This window comes from Ambystoma mexicanum, chromosome 9 (assembly GCF_040938575.1).
Source record: "Ambystoma mexicanum isolate Mex_15411 chromosome 9, UKY_AmexF1_1, whole genome shotgun sequence".
Classification (NCBI taxonomy): Eukaryota; Metazoa; Chordata; class Amphibia; order Caudata; family Ambystomatidae; genus Ambystoma; species Ambystoma mexicanum.
In genome coordinates, this window is record NC_090931.1 from 1470814739 (window position 1) to 1470835714 (window position 20976).

The 20976-nt window shown below is 48.5% G+C and overlaps 1 protein-coding gene across 1 annotated transcript in view; it reads right to left on the reverse strand.

The window, feature by feature from the left end:
- The window catches only part of ADCY10 (adenylate cyclase 10), a 1140628-nt gene that overhangs the window by 1011771 nt on the left and 107881 nt on the right, over positions 1-20976 (reverse strand). Inside the window, exon 3 of the mRNA XM_069614009.1 lies at positions 9446-9589. Within this exon, the coding sequence (XP_069470110.1) occupies positions 9446-9589 (144 nt within the window). The remainder of the gene's footprint in view (positions 1-9445; positions 9590-20976) is intronic.

Genomic DNA, 20976 nt, shown 5'->3' on the forward strand with positions numbered 1-20976 from the left:
CTTTGCGCTCCAAGGACTTCATTGGTTTCAAATAGATTCATGCACATATGCATGAATTAAATCCTTGATTTTTTACATGGGAACTTAATCATATATTTTGGCAGAGACCTTACAGATCTGGTTTCTCTGTGATCGTCTCTCATCAGTTTAGATGAGTTCCTCCTGTTCTAGGTAAATATCCAGTCAGCTTCGTACTCTTTACGCTTTGCTCTATCTGGATTAGTGACTAGGGGGGTGATTACGAGTTGGGCGGTAAGGGTTTACCGGCACCAGTAAGGATGCTGGTGCCGGTAAACCCTTACTACCCTATTCCGAGGTCCCTTAGCAGGTCCCAGCAGGAACGGCTGGTCTGACCAGCCATTCTTAGCGGGACCCGTTAAGGGAGCTTGGAGCTAATAACGGGCCTGCAATTTGCGGGCTCGTTATTAGCGCCTTCCCCATTCCCATTGAGCCCTATGGGGGCTCGAATGGGAATGGGGAATCGCATTTGGCATGGGGATTTACCGGGTCTGCATAGGTCGGAATGTCCCGGCAAGTCCCCATTCCGCCTACCCGGACCCGGGTTTGGAGGCAGCCATGGCGCTAATAGCACCATGGCTACCTCCAAACTCGTAATGACCACTTAGGTCTTCTGTTTTACATTTAAGTCTATCTGGTATTCAGTACATTCCTGCTTCCAGAAGTCAAGGGCCACTCCGGTTCTCTGCCCCGAATAGTTCTCAAGATTTTTAAAGGTGGGACAGAGTGTGGGATTAAGCTTTTCCAAAAACAGGGATTGAATTTTCCAAAGGCTCATTGCATAGATTGAATAGAATCCCAATTCAAATCTTATCACTGCGTTAGGAAGACCCTTAAACAAGCTCAGGATCTTTTTCCAGAATATTCCCTCTAGGACAACCCAAGACTGCCAATGGAGGATTAACCCAGCTTCCGTACCATATGATAAGATAGGTATGACCTTCATATTATAAAAGGACACAACTGGGATCATCAAGAATCTTCCATATCTGTTGTGGAGTCTTCGGCCCTGTGCTGCCAAGTTTTTCACTTTTGTCCTCAGGTTTAGGACCCACAGCATTTCCACCATGCTCTGGTTTATACAAACACCCATAAATATATAATACTTTCTATTATTTCAAGTGGTTCTTTCCTTATACTCCATTTGAATTTCTGGGCCCCTCTTCCTGCATTTATTATCATTACCTTTGATTTTTCGGTGTTAATACGCAGATCATTAATCCTAATATAGGACTCCAGAGATGTTAGTCTTCTCTGGAGACCTATAGGCGTTTTGTCTATTAGGATTAGATCGTCAGCATATAGGACCCAAGGTATAGGAACGCCATTGATTTTTGTAGGAAAGGCCCCGATTTGAGTTTGATGGGCAGCAAAGTCTGAAGTGTATAAATGTAACAAGATGGGCCATTATTTCACTAGTCAGCCCTCCCCTCATGTTCATACGAACTTGCATAGATGTCCCGGTGTAGAGCTCCCTAGTTGCTCATAATAGCTTGTTGGGGCATCCAAAGGTCTTTCATTGTTTCTACAATCTCTCCCTGTTGATCCCATTGAACGCTTGTTCGAGATCCACCAAGGCTACAAAGATTATGGTTTTGCTCTTATGTGCCTGCATTTTCAGGATGTTCATCAGGAAGCGATTGACCGAGGTTCCAACCCCCTTAATGAATCCCATTTGTCTGGGATCTAAAATTCCTGCTTCATTTGCGTTAAATGGCCCAGGATTAATGAGGCAAATAGTTTCCCCAAAATGTCAAGAAGGGCGATACTTTTTTGGATTCTATCTGTCGCCCTTCTTGAATATGGGCACAATGATAGCCTTTTTCCCTGACACAGGGACCTTTGTTGTTCGCCTTATTTGTTGGAATAGCCCATGGGCGAAGTCTACCCATTGTTCAGGATATTGTTTAAGAATACTATTAGTGAGACCGTCCGGACCTGGAGCTCTAGATGTTCTTAGCTTCAGGATGAGATTTAAGATGTCCCCTTTCTCAATTTTCCAGGACCATGGCTCAACCTCTTCCCTATCTCTCTTTTTTTGTCATGGCGCCGTATGGGAGCAAATAACTCAGAGAAGTGATCCACCCAGCTTTCTTCTGTCACTGCTGACAGTTGCAGTGCATTTTGGGGTAATTAATTACGAAGTTAATCAGGTGTGTTTTTTGCTTAGTGTTTTCAGCATAAGTTCAGCCTGAAACTGTCCTCTTTTTTTGGGTGAACTCCAATCTCCAGTTTTAATACTGTTGTGATCGTTGTTTTAGTTTTGACTCTCTCAACGATCCCTGGAGTCTATTTAGCTCACTTATATCACGCCTGTACTGTTTTCTAGCTTCTACCAGGTCCTTATTGTAGTTGTATTTATGGGCATAGCCGATTTCTTCTAATTCCAAAATAAGCATTTGCACCGATGGGTTAGGTTTGTGATGTTGCAGCATACGAATCCTTTTTCCCATCTTTATTAATATCAATAGACCAGAATATGGTCTCCCCTTGGCTCCCATTTCTGCAGGATTTAATAAGCATATGAACACATCACAGCAAGCCGGTACACGTAACCAACATCCCTGAAAGCATAGTATGTCATAGATTTCCAAGTAAAGATCTTTACTTATGATGAGATGCCGAAAGGCCCTTGTATTCCAGGATCCTAAGAGCATGTTATCTGGGGACATCCTGTCCTCACTCTATTCCCAGTTCTCGGTGGTAAGAGCTCCCGGCAGCCATGCCCAATCTGTCGTCTGTTTCTTCTTTGCGGGATCACCCTGGCATTTATACACTACTCTTTGCTCTTGTCTTTGGATTGAAAAAGTGATCCTCATGGACTTCCGGCCCTGTTCCGATTCATTTATACAAATATATCATAACAAACAAAAAAATGATTTACAAAGTACAACACATACAGATTAAACATATATATTCAAAATCCATCCAAAGGAAAAGTGAATAAGGTACAAGAAAAAGAACACCACTAAGTGCACGTGTTGACATCAATACCATGTGACCTCCTGGACCTTTTCCATTAGGTGACTGTGATAAAGATTTTTTAACTTAAACGCAGGAGAACATTATGATTTGTTTTTCATTCTATACCAGTTCATTCATTAACTCTGATGCTCTCAAGGGTGTGTAAGTGATCTGTATACTTCCCAATTTCTTGTTAATGTAGGGGATTCCCTCCAGTGTTTCTTGGCCGTAGGTCTCCTGTAACAAAGTTCAGCCTTCGATTATGTCAATCATTGTTTTTGTTGGGGCTACCTAAGCTGTTTCTTACTATGTTGGTGGTCCTGAATGATAATCATACTGCCAAGCTCTATCTTGATCAGTCTGGTAAGTTTTCTGTAGCCTTTTGGTGGTGCCAAGGGGTCACGTGGGGCTGTGTGTGAGCACCTCTTCTGTTTAACCTCTACATTATTATTTCATTTAGAGAGTTAAGTAAAGTAACATGAACATGCTGAAAATAGCCAGAAGAAACATCTGCACATTGGCTCACGACAATGGCATCATTTTATTAGCTTGCACACCAACAGTGTTACAGAAGCTTGTTTGTGACTTTGTCGATATTATTGTTGCCAGTGATCTCTGCTTGAATATTAGTATATCCAATGTATTGTGTGTAGGTCGCTGTAGTGGTAGATTGCCACCCATATTGGCTATGGCCAGCAAACAAAATTGGGTTAAATGTTCCTATTTATGTATTATTATTAAGATAAATCTGGAATAAGGAGCTAATGTAACTAATTGTGCCGCTGAAAAGGCATACATGAATGGATTGGTATGGTATTGTTTATTTGTAAAGTGTATAGACATAAAATGAGTGCTTCAAAGTGCTCCAAGACTGAAGGGGAACATGGAATACAATCATTCATAAGGCCTTGTAAAATTCTGATAAGGCCTTGTAAAATTCTGAATGATATACAATAATAATAAGCATACTAGGCCTGACAGCATTTCTGCTAATTCAAGTGGGTTAACATATAGTGGGGGAAAGCAGGGAGGGGGAGGAGACGGGGGATACATGCAAAACAAACTGACAATATGCAAGTGAGTGACAAGCAGTGAGTGTAAGAGGGAAGGGGGAGAGAGGTGGAGGCACGTAACAACTCAACATCCATACTAGAGAACATTTCTTGATAGAATGAACACAGTAGACATTGACATAAGAGGAGTGAATCAGGGGAGGAGAAGGGGAATGGTTAAGTTGGTTGAGCGTTTTATAATGTGCCACTAACAGAAGTGTTTCAGGTGTACAATGCTAGGGGGAGACAAGGGGAGACAGAGGAGCGGGCAGACACCAAACTTACAGGGTTGGGTGCATTCAGTTTGTGTAAGTGCGCAGACAGGAAGTGCAAGGGGTTTGGAAGGGTTAAGTGCACCCAGGGACGTCATATGGGTGTCGCCAGGGGTCTCCTTTGCGACCCCTGTGGTCTCTCTTGCTACCCCCGTGGTCTCCCTTGTACCCCTAAAAAGAAAAGGAAAAAAAAGAAAATAACACTTTTTACAAAAAAAATGTTTTAAACAAATTGAAGCTCCTGGGCTGTAGCCAATGCCATGTGGCTATTTGAGCTATTTGTCTTTCTGGAATTCCATACAATAATTGCTAGAATTATCAAAGGTTTATTTCAGGCACACTTCAGGGGGTGAGTCACTGATTTTGGGCCTCATTACACGGTAGGCGGTAAGGGTTTACCGGTACCGGTATTTCAACGGTACGGGTAAATCCTTACCGCCTTACTACGAGGTCCCTTTGCGGGTTGGGGAATTTAACGCCTGCTTTTTGCAGGCGTTAAAAATCCAACCCGCAAAGGGACCAGGGAGCTAATTACGGTACCGCAATTTGCGGTACCGTAATTATCGCCTTCCCCATTCCCATTATGCCCTATGGGGCAAAAAAGGGAATGGGGAAGGGCAATGGAGGAAGGAGGAATTACCGCCTTCCCATCCTTGGAATAGGGCGGTAATTCCCCTTTCCTCCAAGGCGGTACTGGTAAATTACCGGCATGAACCATGGCGCTAATAGCGCCATGGTTTACCGCCTACCGTGTAATGAGGCCCATTGTCTGTTCTTAAACACCTCAAATGTACAATGCAGACAAAATCCTCCAAAAAGCATTTAGTGTAGAATAAGCATCCATTTCGGACTAAGTATTTTGCTTTGCTGTTATAGCATGTTTTTTTTCTGCCAATAAATATGGTGATCCATTCTTGTATGAAATGTATATCACGTTACAGTAATATGTAACCATATTTTTCATAGTGTACTTAGAAAAAAAGCTAAGTGATGGCACTTCCTGTTTTGTTAAGGGGTAAACGGTCATGTTCCATCCCTTCCCATGATGTCACTTCAGGATGGGGTCGAATAACATCTCTCCCTGTGATGTCATCAGAGGTCAAGGGTCATGTGATGTCACTTTTGCTACCCCTGGCATTTTCGTGAATTGATACCACTGAGTGCACCTAGTCCAGGTGGGCTGGGTTAGTACAGAAGTGCGTAATGCAGCCAGTAGTGCGGGGGCCCAGAGGCAAGTGCAGGGAATGGTGTGGGTGCCTGGGACCTGTAAGGTTTTGAGGAAACCAGTCAGATAGCTGAGCAGAAGTAGCAGGTAGCAGGTAGGGAACGGAGGTTAGAAGGGGAGAGGTAGAGAGAAGGCAGAGGAGAGGAGGAAGGTCTTCAGGATTTTCTGGAATTTCAGGAGATCCGTCTCGAAACAGCTTTGGAAAATGGCTCACTCTCAGAGAGTTGGAGGAGGACGAGCAGAGAGCTCTAGAGGGCGTGTATTGGGGAAGAATGTTTTGTAAGTAGTGTGGGCCCGGGACCCAGAAAGCCTTGTGAACAATGCAGAGAGTCTTGTACTTGATCCTTGCAGCCACAGGGAGCCAGTAGAGTGATTTCAGTGCCGGAAAGATGCGGTCCCTGGGCTTAAAGCCAGGGATAAGTCTCGCAGTTTTGTTCTGGATGAGTTGTAAAGGCCGAAGTGTCGAACTAGGGAGATTGAGAAAGAGACTGTTACAGTAGTCGAGTCTAGAGAGAACCAGAGCTCTGGAGAAAGTGAGTCTCTGGGGGAAAGTGAGAAAAGGTAGGATACCTCGGAGGAGGTGCAGCTGGTAGTGAGATTGTTTGGATATGTCTGAGATGTGTGAGGAGAAGGACAGAATGGAATTGAAGATGACCCTCAGATATTTTGCCTCACTGGTGGGTGTGGGCGCAGGGCCAAGGGAGGCTGGCCAGTGTGCCGGGGTCCCAATGAGAACAATCTCTGTCTTAATGGCATTAAGGCAGAGGTCGTTAGCTGAACCCCAGAGCTGAATTGCAGACAGACAGACATGAATGAGCGAGGATGAAGAAGAGGCTGGGGGTAGCTTGAAGGAGAGCTGAGTGTCATCTGCATAACACTGAAAGTTGTAAGTGAAGGAAGAGATCCTGTGTGCCATGGCGGACATGTAGATATTGAAAAACTAGGGGGATAGATTAGAACCCTGCGACACCACACAAGCAGAAAGAGTGATAGCGGAGAGAAAGGGCCTGAGTTTCACCTGGGATGGTTGGTCAGAGAAGAAGGAAGTGAGCCACGCCAGGGCCTGATCAGTGATGGCAAGGGTATCACGGAGACGATCGATCAGGGTGTTATGATTTACCATGTCGAATGCGAAGGAGAGGTCAAGGAGAATGATGATAGAAGGAGAGTTTGTATCAAGATTTGAGAGCAGGTCTTCACAGGTGTTCAGGAGAGCAGTTTCTTTGACTCTGGATGATCTGAAGCAAGACTGATGATCATGGAGACAACCAACAGATTGAGTGTGGGGAGTAAGCTGAGAGATAGCCAACTTCTCCAGTAGTTTGCCCAGGAAAGGAGTGATAGAAATCAGGAAATCGTTTGCCGGGATAGAAGGGTCGGCAGAAGGTTTTTTGAGTAGTGGGCGCACTAGAGAGTGTTTGAGAGAGGAGGGGAAAACTCCAGTGGCGAAGGAGAGGTTGCAGAGGTCCGCCAAGGCTGGAGCTAGAGTGTCGATGTTGTGCTTGATAGTGTTGGAAGAGCATGGGTCCACCTGTTTGGTAGAGGCATTCATAGAACGTACTTGCCTAGTGACCTCCTCAGGTGAAAGGGGAAAAAGCAGGAAAGGGAAGAATGGGAAGAGTGTGGGCGGCCGAAGGGGGCTCGGAGGATGTTGGTGCCTTGGCAGGTGAAGGAGTGAGAGAGGAAAAGGTGTCCAAGGTTTTGTTAGTGAAATGTGCTGCCAATGACTAGCAAAGGGCTTGGGTGGTTGGAGTGGCAGATGAAGCTGCTGAAGGGCTTAGCAATTCCTTGCAGACTTTGAAACGTTTGGCCATGTTGTTAGATGCCACAAAGATGCAGGCTTGAATATGGACTCTTTTCTTGGACTGAACACAAAGTCTATATTGCCTTTGAAGAAGGAGACAGGCCAGTTCGTAGAGGGTGCGCCTCATGCCACCCATTTCCATTCTGATGCTCTACACTTGCGTTTTAGGGCATCCAGATCACAGTCGTACCAAAAAATTGCACTTTTTGGGAGCCTTCATAGGCACCCTAATGGCAGGGACAAGGAGGTCAAGAGTGTTGGAAATGGAGAGATGAAAGTTAGAGAGGGCTGTGTCAGGATGGGAGTCAGCGGCAAGAGTAGGAGTCGGAGAGTAGGAGGAGGCAAAGGCAGCCACTGACACTCTTTTCAAGCGTCGGGTGGCCTTGAAGACGGGAGGCTGTTTGGGGTGTGCTGATGCTAGAGGAGAAGATAGCTTAATGTGGGAAGAGAAGAGAGTGATCAGTCCAGGAGAGTGCTGTAGTAAGAGGGGTAGAGAGAGGGATGTCAGTGGAGATGAGCACATCCAAGGTGTGGCCTGCTGTGTAAGTCGGCCCAGAAAATAGAGTGGATAGAGAGAGAGAGTCGCAGAGTTTGCGGAAAGGTCCTGAAGAGTCTGGGGAGTGCAGATGGATGTTTAGATCCCTGAGTAGGAGGAGTTGTGAGGAGGTGGAGAGGAGAGAGGCGGGCAGGTAAGCCCATTTAGAGAGGAAGTGGGTGGACTAGCCAGGCGGCCTATAAAAGGTGGCCAAAGTAAGAGAGGAGCTTGGAGAGAAGAGAGCCTTCAGACCAGGCATTCAAAGGAAGAGTAGGCCTGAGTGGGAATGATGGAGTCAAGGATTCACCCTGGATATATCAGGGCTACTCCACCTCCTTGTCTGTTAGTCCGGGGCTCAGAGGGGATCTTGTAGACTTCAGGGAGAAGTGTGCCAAAACTTGTGACAGAGCTGTCCTTAAAACAACTCTCAGTGAGTGCAAGAACATCAAGGTCCAAGAGTTCAAGGAGGAGGCAGATGTTAGAGGAGTGCTTAACAGCAGAGCGAGAGTTAATAGTGGCAACATGGAGCAGACTGCCACTTTTGAGAGACTTAAGGGTGGGTATATGGGACAGCAGTCCCCCCCGCAAGCGCGAGAGTGCCTGAGAGACGGAAATAGGAGAAGGTGGAGAGACAGGCGATAAGGGTGATACTTGGGCTGTAGCGCAAGTGGAGGTGGGAGCAGAAGGAGGAAAGGGTGCCCTTGAAGAGGAGGGTGAAAAGTTGATAAGGTGTGGAAGTATTCTATCAAAAAGGAGGAGTTTGGGTTGAGGACTCTGCACCAGGATAGTACCATTTAGATAAGACATTAATGACCCTGGAGGAGGAGAAGGAGGTAAGAAGGACATCCCAGCAGGTGCCACTGTCGATGTCCTATGTAAACCATGCCTTTTTTCTTATGGGATAACACTCAGGTGTCTGCGATGCCCCAGCTCGACTTAATAGTTCAGTAGGCTCATTCGCTTAGCTGATGCTGTCACAACAATTTGGCAAAGTGCGCCCTACTACTCCCGCGGCTCCCCTTTACAGAATGGAACAAGCACAACCAGCATATTCGATGTGCACTGATGGACTATGTTTGCCATTCCCATAGCTTCTATTATTCTTAGGCATATTGTTTTTTATTTTATAATTCATGTCCCCCATTGAGACCCCAAGGATAAAAGGTTCTTATTCCTGGCTACTGCTAATAGCGACACAACGTACCACATGTGATCACACAAAACCTTCAATGCTAACGATGGTCACCGTCAACAGCGCTTGCCTTCGCATGGTGATTTACCAGGAAGGAAGACATGGGCCATGCCAGTGTTCCTTCCCGTGTAGTGGCTCATCTCTCCTTAGGGCCCACCTCGCCATCAGACTGCGCCTTCTGTGGTTTTCTGTGAACTCTCTGTGCTGTGCATGCACTCATAAGCAAATCACGGCCTTCCGTCTCCTCCCTTGCAACTCTCCCTTTAGACGTGCATACTTGTGTATTGCCTCACTCCTTAGTCTAGTGCCCTCTCCATTTCTCAATCCTGACTGCGCATGCTCTCTAACTGCCTCAGTCCTCCTGTATCATTTCCCAATCTCACCTCTCCTTTGAGACTGTACATGCAGGCAAGTTCAAAATCAGGAATTTCCACTTTGTTTTTTGTGATTTCTAACAATTCTGCTTTCCTCTTCTTGTTCTTCACCATGTCGATGATGTATGCAGCTTCATTTAAGTAGGAAAGAGCCTAGCAAAAGGAAAATACAGGAAAGTGTAAACATAAACTCCAATTAAAATAAGCTCTGTTGAAACAGCCCCTAAATAACCTAGAAAGGTGACACAGTGTGGAGAAAGGGAGGCATGCCCCATATGCACAGAACTATAGGAAACAAGAACTGGCAAAGACCAAATTATTAGGAGAGTTGCCGATTCTGACTGTATGAGTGGATGGATGGATGAGTGGGAGAATATGGTTGTATACGGGTGGATGAGTGACTGCATATGGCTTACGGGAAATGGATTGATGGTTCAGCGGGTGAATTTTGTTGACTTCATTGGAGTGTATTTATTGTACATGTACACATAGCTTGATTAACTGCCGGATAGCGGTTACTGAAGCTGGCTGCAGATGTCAATAAAAGGCAGAAAAAGATGCTGTGGAAGGAGAAAAAGGTTTGAGTCTTTTTCTAAACAGAAGAGCTTTTAATTCTTTATGAAATGAGATAAGGGATTTGAAATTCTAGATATGGAGCAGTACGGGCACTGAAAATCTTCTGTCACCTATTGTAACAGTTCGAGGAAAGGATAACCATCAAAGTCCATATTTAATTATCGCAGTGGACACGATGTTTGACATTTTTGCAATTTTTCTTTTTTTTTTTAACTTTTATTTATTCAGCTCGGCAACACAGATACAGGTGAGTAACAATAAAGCATATGGAATCAAAACAGTGCAATCGGCACAAATTCATACAGTACATATAAACGAAGTACATAAAGGAAAAGGAATCAACATATGCACATGGGGGACACATAGAAGGTCGGAACAAAGGCAGATGGAAAATAAATCAAGGACCAACTAAGGATGAACTAGGATAGGGAGCTGGGGATGCAGGATCTGAGTCGGTGTCAGTGGAGGACATAAATGAGCGGAACTTCAGCCAGATATCTCTAGGTCTGGAACGGGCGGGCTGTTGTATCGCCCAGGACTCTTCGGTGTCGCAGGCCCACGTAACTGCCCTGAGCCACTGTGCGTGAGTAGGGGTGATAGGCCGAAGCCAGCGAAGTAGAATTGTACGCACAGCTAGTAGCATACAGAGGCCAGCCAGTTTTCTGGAGTCACGGTGGAGCTCGGGGAAATCGTGAAATAGGCATTTCATTGGGGATGGGGGATTCAAGGATGGACAACATAGTGGAACACACTGAGGTCCAGAATTGAGTGAGTCGGGGACAAGACCAGATCATGTGGATATAATCAGCATCATCATAGCCACATCTAGGGCACCTAGGGGAGGAGTCGCTCGAGATGCGATGTAGCCTGGTCGGGGTGTAGTGGTACCTGTGGAGCACCTTTAATTGAATTAATTTGAATCGGGAGTTGAAGGAGACCCCCTGGATACGTGCACACATATGGGTCCAACGCTCCTCGGACATCTCGAGGCCGAGATCTGTCTCCCAGGAGCGCCGTAGTTTGGAGAATGTGGGGGGTGATCTGGTTTGAAGCAAAGTGTATAGTCTGGAAATGTTGCCCCTCATAGGGACAGGTGAGGACAGTTCGGTGATTGCAGGTTTATCAGGTGGTAGTGCTGGGAAACACGTGTACTTGTGCTTGAGTACTCTATGGAGGGATGAATATTGAAGCCAAACGGAGGGTCTCCGTCTAAGGGGAGCCGGGAGGTCAGGCCATTCTATGAAATTACCCTGTTCGAATATGTCACGCAGCAATTCATAACCCGCCTCGGCCCATGTACGAACCACAGAGGGAGGGACTTGTGGGACCTCCGGAAGGAAATTCCAAATTGGGAAGTTACCGTGGAAGGGATGGGCGGTGCCCAATATTTGCCAAGATTTGGATAAGGCCAAGGATGTGCATGTCGCTGGATCCAGTGAGTCCGATACCACTGGCATTGGTGTGATCATCAGAGATCGAATGTCGCGGTCACTGACTGATAGCCTTTCTAGTCTGACATGGGCAGGGGGGTCCGATATATTGAACCAGTGCGCAGTGTGCTGGAGTTGTGCCGCCAGCCAGAACTTGAGGAAGTCTGGTGCCCCAAAGCCGCCCGCCTCCATTGGGGCGGAAAGGGTCTTGAGCTTAAGGCGGACCGCACCAGAGTGCCAGAGGAAGGTGTTAAGGGGGCGTGTCAATGTCCGAAAGAAGTCAGCTCCCGGCCACTGCGGGATATTAGCAAATCTATACAGGAGTTGGGGAAGTACCACCATCTTCAGTACCCCTATCCTACCCGCCAGTGAAATCGGAAGTTTGTTCCAGCCCTGTATTTTTATCATAAGGTTTGTAAGGTATGCCTGATAATTATCTTCCAAGACCCGTTCAGTGTGACGGGACACCACTACGCCCAAATAAGCAAATTTAGATTGGGCCCATGCGAATCCCATGGTATCGGGAGGGGGGATTGTCCTGGGAGTGAGCGGAAAGAGGGTTGATTTAGAGCAGTTCACCGTGAGACCAGAGATACGTCCAAAGAGAGCAATATCTTCCAGTATTGGGGCCAGATTAATTTCGGGGGAGCGAATATAGAGGAGAGCATCATCAGCATACAGAGAGACTATATCTGAGGAATCGGCTGTACGTAGACCCCTATGCGTATGGTTTTGGCGAAGCATGTCCGCGAACGGCTCCATTGCCACAGCGAAGATTAAGGGTGAGAAGGGGCAACCCTGTCTAGTGCCCCTAACCATATGGAAGAGGGGGGAACAACGGTCCTCAGTACAGACTCTGGCAACGGGGTTGGAGTAAAGTAGCCTGACCCAGGAGACAAAGGTGGGGCCAAATTTCCATTTGTCGAGTACCCGCCAGAGATAGCTCCACGAGACCGAATCAAAAGCTTTTTGCATATCAAGAGTCGCGGCCACCGCGTGCACACCCGGGCTCACTCTACTTATAATGTTGAAAAGGCGTCTCAAATTCAAGGAGGTGGAGCGGCCCGGGATGAACCCCGCCTGGTCTGGGTGGATGATATGTGGCATGAAGGGGACAAGACGTAGAGCGAGTAATTTTGCATAAATCTTGATGTCACAATTGATCAATGAAAGTGGGCGGTAAGAGCCGCATTGAGTGGGGGGTTTATTGGGTTTTAGTAGGACTGTTATGGTGGCTTCGCGGAGTGAGGGGGGGAACTGGCCTACCTCCACCGACTCCATCCCAGAGAGCAGCCAGACGGGGGAGAAGGAGTGATTTGAAATGCTTATAAAACTCGACAGGTATACCATCCGATCCTGGGGATTTGCCTGAAGATAGGGAGTCTATAGCCTCCGAGAACTCCTCAGGGGTGAATGGATTCTCGAGGGATCCGATGGTATCGGGAGAAAGGACCGAAAGGGGAAGTTTATCAAGGTAAGCATCGATTTCTGCCGTAGTGGCGTTGTCTGAGTGTGCATATAGGGATTGATAGAAGGAGAGGAATTCGGCATTGACATCTCCAGGGGAGGTGGCCAGGGATCCATCAGGTCTCTCAATTCCGGGAATGGGTGGGGCACCAAACTCACGGTGGAGAAGTCTAGCTAGGAGACGGCTAGGGCGTTCACCCTCACCATACCTCCTCGCCCGCCCGGGATTATCAAGAAACCTTAGCTCGCGGTCCGCGAGCGAACGAAAGGTGTCCAATTCCGTGCCAATTAACGCAAGGATTTCAGGGGTTGGGTCTAGAGTATACTGGGCCTCCAGCACAGATAATGTGGCCTCGCTCTCGGCGATTTCCCTACGAATAGTTATGAGGATACCATTTTCCTTGGAAAGGGCAATGCCTCTGATGCAGACCTTAAAGGACTCCCAGAGAGTGGCCTGTGAAGACACGGAGTTGGTGTTGATCTCGAAGAACTCCTCGATCGCCGACTCCATCTCCGAGCTAAAGACCGGATCGAGGAGAGAAAGTGGCTTCATTTTCCAGTGTCTGGTTCGGTCCCGGTCTGGGCCCCAACATAGGGTGACAGTCACTGGGGAGTGATCAGATAGGGTCCTGGGGAGGATTGCCATACCAGATACGCTCCTTATCAGACCATCGGATATCAACCATCTGTCAATCCGAGAAAAGGAATCGTGAATCGAGGAATAAAAGGAATGAGAGCGGGAGTCGGGGTAGAGGAGCCTCCATGCGTCAAACAGGGCCAAGCGGGGAAGGGAGGAAAGTGTAGTATATGCAGCTCTGGAGAGTTGACGGGGTCTGGAACCAGATCTGTCAAGATCCACGTCGAATATCGTGTTGAAATCGCCTCCCCAAAGAATCGGTATCAGAGGGAAGCCATCTAAGAGAGTTATAAGGTGTGTGTAAAATTCGGGATCGTCAATGTTGGGACCATATATATTTAGCAGGACAACTTCCCTATTCTGTAGGGTACCATGGAGTAGCACGTATCTGCCCAGGGGATCAATTATCGTAGCAATGGGGATGAATCTAAGGCTCCTGTGAATAAGGGTCATAACCCCGCGGCTCTGGGTAGAGTAGGTGGTAAAGTACCTTTGGGGACCCCATGTTTTAGCACATTTTTCACAATACTCTGTGCATGCATGCATCTCCTGAAGGAACAGGATTTTAGTCCCGTGTCGCTCGGCCTGAAGTTGTAGTAGCCTCATTTTCTTGTAATTACCCAGCCCCCGTACATTCCAGCTCATAAATGTCAAAGTTTCCTCACTCAACCCTCCAGGTGTAGCCATAGAGGAATACGGGTGGATGGAAATGTGCCCCCCATGGACGGTGCCCAGTGCGGTCAGATCTGTAACGCCGACGGGACCATGGTGCTTCGGACTCTACCTTCTCTGCGAATACCAAGCTTTTTTTAACGTATAACCCCATTCCCTCCTCCCCCTCCCACATCCCACCCCAAACAGAGGGATGATCACCCCATAGCCCAACAACCAAAACAAACACAATGGCATCGACGCCTGGGGGGCCTACGAACCGGCCTGGCGGCGATACTCCGAACCATGAGGCAATTTTAGGATAAACATAATGCCCGACAATAATATCTATTCCCACCCAGGGGAGGTCCCATGGGGGAAGGGGCGGGCATGGTCAACAGATAATGAACCAATATAACGGGATTGTAAGAAGTAAATACCCGATCAACTGGACCGAGATAGTGTATGGGCTCAGCTACAGAAACCGAGAGAGTGCCCTAATGATATAGGAGCACAGGGAAGGGGGAGACTGAGCCAAGGAGCGCCCAGAAGCGAGCGGGGGAGCCCAGGGCGAGATCAGACAGCCTAACAGGGGACTGTCGAGTGTACGCCGCAGCTGCCCGGGAGGGCCACAAGGGTGCCAAATCGGCTAGTGGGCTATGGGCGTCCAGTAGGGTCTCCCAATGAAAGGTGATCGCCTGGAACGTCATTATCTCAATTGATACAATGGTAGTGGATAAATAGCATTAAACGTAGTGTAGTTCGAAAAGACAGTGAACCCTGGGACCAAGGGGCTTCAAAGGACCTCCCGGGCAATCAAGAGAGCAAAAAATGCATGTAGCGGGTACCTGGAGCACATCAAAGGGGGATCAGACCGCACCAATGACTGCCCAACAGCCCGACCACATTGTGATAGGTCAATGAGTCAGGGAGCAATAACAACAGTGAGAAACAGCAAAGATAATAACATTATTTGTTACAGGTGCGACCAAGTCGCCTCATGGGAACCACATCAGGTAATGTCAGAATGTCAGAAGTCCAGATAAGTTCTGAGGCAGGATAAAACGGCATCCATTTAACAATTAGCCTAAGCTGTGGCGAGCCAATGGCGGTGCCTGTTACGAGTACATTTCAGCCAGGAAAGTGTTCATCTATGAACCTGGAGGCCTCCTCAGGCAGCGTGAAGAAGTACACACGGTTTGCATGCTCGATACGCAGTTTGGCGGGATATAACATGGCATATTTAACCTGGAGGTTGCGTAGTCTCCGCTTCACCGCCAGGAAGGTCTTGCGTACACGCTGAACCTCCACCGAAAAATCCGGATATAGGTGGATCCTGGCTGCGCCTAAGAGAAGGTCCCCCTTGGCCCTCGCCGCCATGAGGAGGGCATCACGGTCGCGAAAATTTAAGACCCTGGCTATGATCGGGCGTGGAGGTGCTCCAGGTTTGGGTTTCGCCGTGAGTGAACGGTGGGCCCTCTCGATCGCAAACTGTGGGGAGAGTTTTGGGGAGTCCAGGAGTTGGAGTAGCATGCCCTCCACGTAATCCTCCATGGGTTCTTGTATACCATCCTCTGGCACCCCGACAATGCCGAGGTTGTTGCGCCTCGAGCGAGATTCAAGGTCCTCGTTCTTCTTCTCCACCTCAGTAACGCGGGCGGATAGCGTGGAGACCTCCGCACGGAGGGAACCCAGGCCGTCCTCGGCGGTGCTCACCCGTGCCTCAATCTCGGCAACACGACCATCAGTTCTCTCCATATGTGCTTTAATAGAGGATATCGTGCCGTTCATGTCATCCAGTTTGCTATGAATTGTGGTGAACCCCTCGCGGATAAACTCCATCATTTTCTGGGAGTCGGATGGTTCCAGCGCCAGTGAGGGGGAAGGTTCCTGTGTAGATGCCTCTGTCCCGGGGCCTTCCGAGGGTTTAGTGAAAATATTGATAGAGGATTGCTTCTTGCCGGTTCGTGTCGACATGTTGCCGGTGGGGGGATAAACTTAAGTCCAGGAGACCAAACAGGAGAGTGGATAGGGCCACAAGGGGAGGCACCAGGATCGAGCAGGCGGCGTATGAGCGGAGGCCGAGCCGAGCACCAGGAAGGAAGGAATATGGCGTCTCCGCTGGGGGGCCTCCCGGGCCAGTCAAGCTACGTAGGTGCCAGTGAACAGCAAGCGGTCCCAGGGAATTCTCAAGAAATTCTGTAGGGGGTCAGGGCCCAAGAAGCAATGAACAGCAGGAGAGGCAGAAGGAGCCGGAGTCTTGGGTGTTGATGTAGTGCAGGGGAACACCCCTGTATGAGGCAGTAAGACGGGTAGCACTCGGTGCAGGTCGTTGAGAGCAAGTGGAGGGGCCCGTGGCCCTGGAACAACCGTGGCAATAGGCCCAACAGCCGGGTGGTTCGGTGGGAGACAGTTGAGGTTGTCTCCATGTCAGTATAGAAGGTAGTCAAACCGTCTGCCACAGCCAGAAGGCTTAAGGAGGAACTGGCCACAAGGTCCTGGAGGGGGGTCCCCCGTTGGGGTCCAGATGGAGCTGGTGGCTGGGGGAGAGACCCACTGGGGGGTGACTCCGAGCTGGCGCACCAGCTCCAGGGGTTTCCTGGGGAGAAGGAAAGGGGTTGCCGCAACCAACCAGGCCCGCGTGGAGCGCCCACAGTCAGCCGCAAGGGCAGGGGACCAGTGTGGAGCGAGGGGCACCTCAGGACCTACTGTAACAAGGGGGATCAAGCCTCCCCCAGGGCTTCCGAAATCAAGGAGGAGGAGGACAGGGTCCGCTGTTGTGTGGCGGGCGTAGAGGAGATCGGGCCGGGACCACTCACCACCCGGAGCCGGATCGATGCGCACTCGACCTCCTGTCAGCACACCGCCCAGGACGGGGCAGCGGAGCAGGTCGCTCTGGGATCCAGTGTGGTGAGGAGGAAGAGGTTGCGGCGCAGGCCGGCCCACTCCGGAGCGAGCCGTGCAGGGCGAGTGGAGCGCCACTCCCCCCACAGCAGGCCTCAAGCCGCGGGACTCGGGCGGGAACTCCTGGAGCCGAGAGCGGGGCCGGAAGGCGCCCGCCCCCGCACCTCTCACAGCGGGCTGTAACTCCGCAGCAGGCGCAGCTCAGCGGGCGGAACTCGCGTGGTAGACTCCCGGTCCTGCCAGCAACCCCCGCTGCGGGTTGGCTATACGCAGTGTCGGGGCAAACAGGAGAACTTTCGGGTAGAAAGTGCCACACGGGACGGAGCTGTGAATCAGGCAGCCATCTTCGCTGAGCGCAAACGTTAGTAGGCCCACAAACAAGGCATTAATGCTGTCCTGTAGCAAGTTAACTGAGGCGCCCACCACCATTGGATCGTCAGACTCCAGAAGAAAAGGAAGACTTTGACGCAATAACCTAAGGTGGAAAAATAAAGCTTGAATAACTTCAGATATCTGGTATCGAAGGTAAGTGGAGTCCCAAACAAGTGTGAAAGGGGAGCAAACCTATGTTGAGCCATTAAAAGATGTCTGAGGCATAATTGTATTATATTTTATTATTATTTGTCAGCCATATTTTAAGCTCAGTGAGGCAGGATTGAAGTTGGGGGTAACCTTCGTATGCGCCTGGACCTTTAAAGGAATAGTGTGCTCAAAAATGTTATCGTCCCAAGCATTCAGGCATATGGTTTTAAGCAATCTGTGATCGATCGTAAAAACATTTCCTATGCACCTTACCATAGATTTCCTCACTTTTAAACATGCAAAATCAAGTATTGGGCGCTGCCATCTTGTGCTAATCTTATCCGTTGCTGCATCGCCCTAAGTTGAACTGCCCTTGCGGCACTAAATCATATCCCCCGCCCCTGAAGCTGACATCAGTAGACGCGTACGGCCCATTTCACAATGCGAATGCACGTCTCGTGTCAACGATCTCTGTTAGCCAGCTAATGATGTGCCTCGGTCCTCAATAAGTATAACCAGACCGCTTCTCATCAGACAACATCAGAGTTGCTTTTTCAATCGTTTTGCTGTCTTTTTTTGTATGTCCTGTGACTCGTTTCTGCTCTGTTCAGCTATCTTCGTTGCTCGATTTTAATTTTGTAGTATTATGGCAACAATACAGCCCTACCAGTATGAGCCAGAGTATTCTGTGGTGGAATTAGTTGAAAGAGAAAGATGCGGAAACGTCGGACGACAGTTGGGAGGGCGAATCACCGGATCCTGAGCCGGTGCCTAGTCGCATGGAAGACGTCTCCACCTGGTGTACCTGCAATCGGTGCGAGGTCTTGCCAACCGAGGAGGAGAACTGCTGCAGAGAAAACTCTGGATGCTTGGCCTACATATCTGAAGACGAGACACGGCTTCAATGCGTTACAGAGCTGCATGACTTCAGGGCAGCCTGCCTCACAAGGTCTGTGTTGAGGGATCATGTTGGTGCTTATGCACGAATTTCACGCAACAGTTCCCCGTCGCAATCCAAGTAATGAATAAGTGTGCTCTAGATGTGATATAACTTAGGCCACTAACATTTCATGTTTGTCTCTTATATTGTCATAACTTTGATCTATCACTGCCAAATGAATATAGTCTGGCAATTCAATGCATCTCTTGCGATTTGGGGAAATCATAGTGGTCATCTTATGTGTCTTTCACGTACAATCAAGAAACAATATTTCTCTGTCCACAAACGTTACGCATGGGTGTTCACTTTTGTTGAAGTATGATGAAGTAACATTTGTACTGGGAACTATACCATAGGATACAAGATTGCATTTTCAACTAAGGTTTGTACACTTATCATGTTCATTTAAATACAGTTTCTCTTCCACAGGTGGTACAGGCTGGTGACCTATCGTTTGTTTACATGGTGGCTTCATGGGAGGTTTGCATACCGCGTTCGACGAGTAATACCCGCCTGTGTCGTTGATCCCATTCGAGCCAAATTCCCCAGCGACAGCGGTCAGTACAGGGGATTTTCCCACACTGTGCTGCAACCCGAAGTATACAATTTGTAGTACATTTGTGCCATCAATATCAGCAACAAAATAAAATAAAAATCATCTTTTATGAATAGTTGTTTCAATTTTTCATTCACACTCACTTGTCCTGGCAGGGCTGGCAGGGTGGGAACGGCCAAGATGCCAAACACCATGTACACTTCAAAGGTATCTTCCGCGCAGGGGCCATTGCTCACATGGCCTAGCCAGACCCAGTGTCTCCAGACAGGCTTCCATGAAGCAGGCTGCGCCCCCTGCAATCAACATAAGTGTGTCTCTATTCAGTAGTGTTCCGGCCCTTTTCAGCATCACATACACACCCACTTTTCTAATTCTTTATAAATGCCTTGATAGTTATCCTGAGAACTTCTGTGAGCACTTCTCCTGCTACTAACTACCCTGCTTGCTCAATCCAATTGTCTGTTACTCAAGGTAAGGACAGGTCACCTAATCATCTCTTTCATTTGTCTACTGTTCAGATCTCGATATATAGCAAATTTCATCAGTGTCAATTGTGATAGAATTTCATCTTTCTCGAACCATGTCTATAAGCATGTTTCCTTTTGATGCATGAAAGTACATTCAACGGACGAGTAACACGTTATGATTTACGTTGCATCCACCACATAATATACAGCACCGAGCAAGGGCCCCAGAAATATGCTGTGGCATCACTAGATGCCACCAAGGCCTTCGATTCGGTGAGATGGGAATGGTTATATGCCACCATGGTCAGGATGGGGATCGGACCCGCCTTCCTGAAATGGACCCAATTAGTCTACACCAATCCCATGGCCAGAGTGCGCACCAATAAGCCATACTCGGAGAAATGGCCCCTCTACAGAGGCACAAGGCAGGGTTTTCCACTGTCCCCTATGCTATAGATTATTGCCGCGGAGCCTGTAGCTGCGTGTCTCCGGCAGGAGTACAGAGACGGAGGCATCGAACTCGACGGGGAGACATACCTCGTCTCTATGTACGCAGACGACATGCTGCTGTACCTGCACAACCTGTAGCATCTCCTGCCCTACATTTTAGAGACTATAGAGGGTTTCCACAAACACACGGGCATTCAGATCAATAAAGATAAGTCCTGTCTCTATCCCCTCGCCGCACTGTACAGAGAGGAGCATAGATCCCTTCCCCCTTTAGACCTTCAATGGCAGGTGACATCGTTCAGATACTTGGGTGTTAACATACACCGTAACCCTAGCACCGAACACATTCTCAATACGGTTATCTATCTATGGAATTCTGGGATAAGCTCCCTCTCTCGATGGCTGGGCGGGCGGGTCTCCTCAAAATGGTGGCACTCCCCCGATTACTGCATTGCTTTTCCAACGTCCCCTTCAACATCCCTCGCTCCTTTTTCGGAGACATAAACAAACTTTGCAGGTGGTTCCTTTGGCAGGGAGGTAGGCACAGGGCTGCGCTGGACATTCTCCATAGACCATATGAGAGGGGGGTTTAAAGGTCCCTAATTACGAACTTTACTACTTGGCTAGCCAACTAAGGCATGTGACGCATTGGATGGCAGATGAAACCACTTCTGACACCCGACTCCTCCAAACAGCTCTGCCTCGTCGGTTGCTCCGAGACTTATTATGGGTTGACAAGGGGGCCCGGAGACATTACCCATACCTGGTTAGACTTGGATCCCAGCTCTGGAGGCGGGCCTGCAAATCAGTGGGGGCGACAGACCCATATTCCCCACAGATCCCCATTGCGGCAGTCTTGGCTAAACTCTCATGGGGACACACAGAAATACGCACTCAGTGGGAACCCTATGGGGTGGCAGTACTAGGAGACCTCATTTAC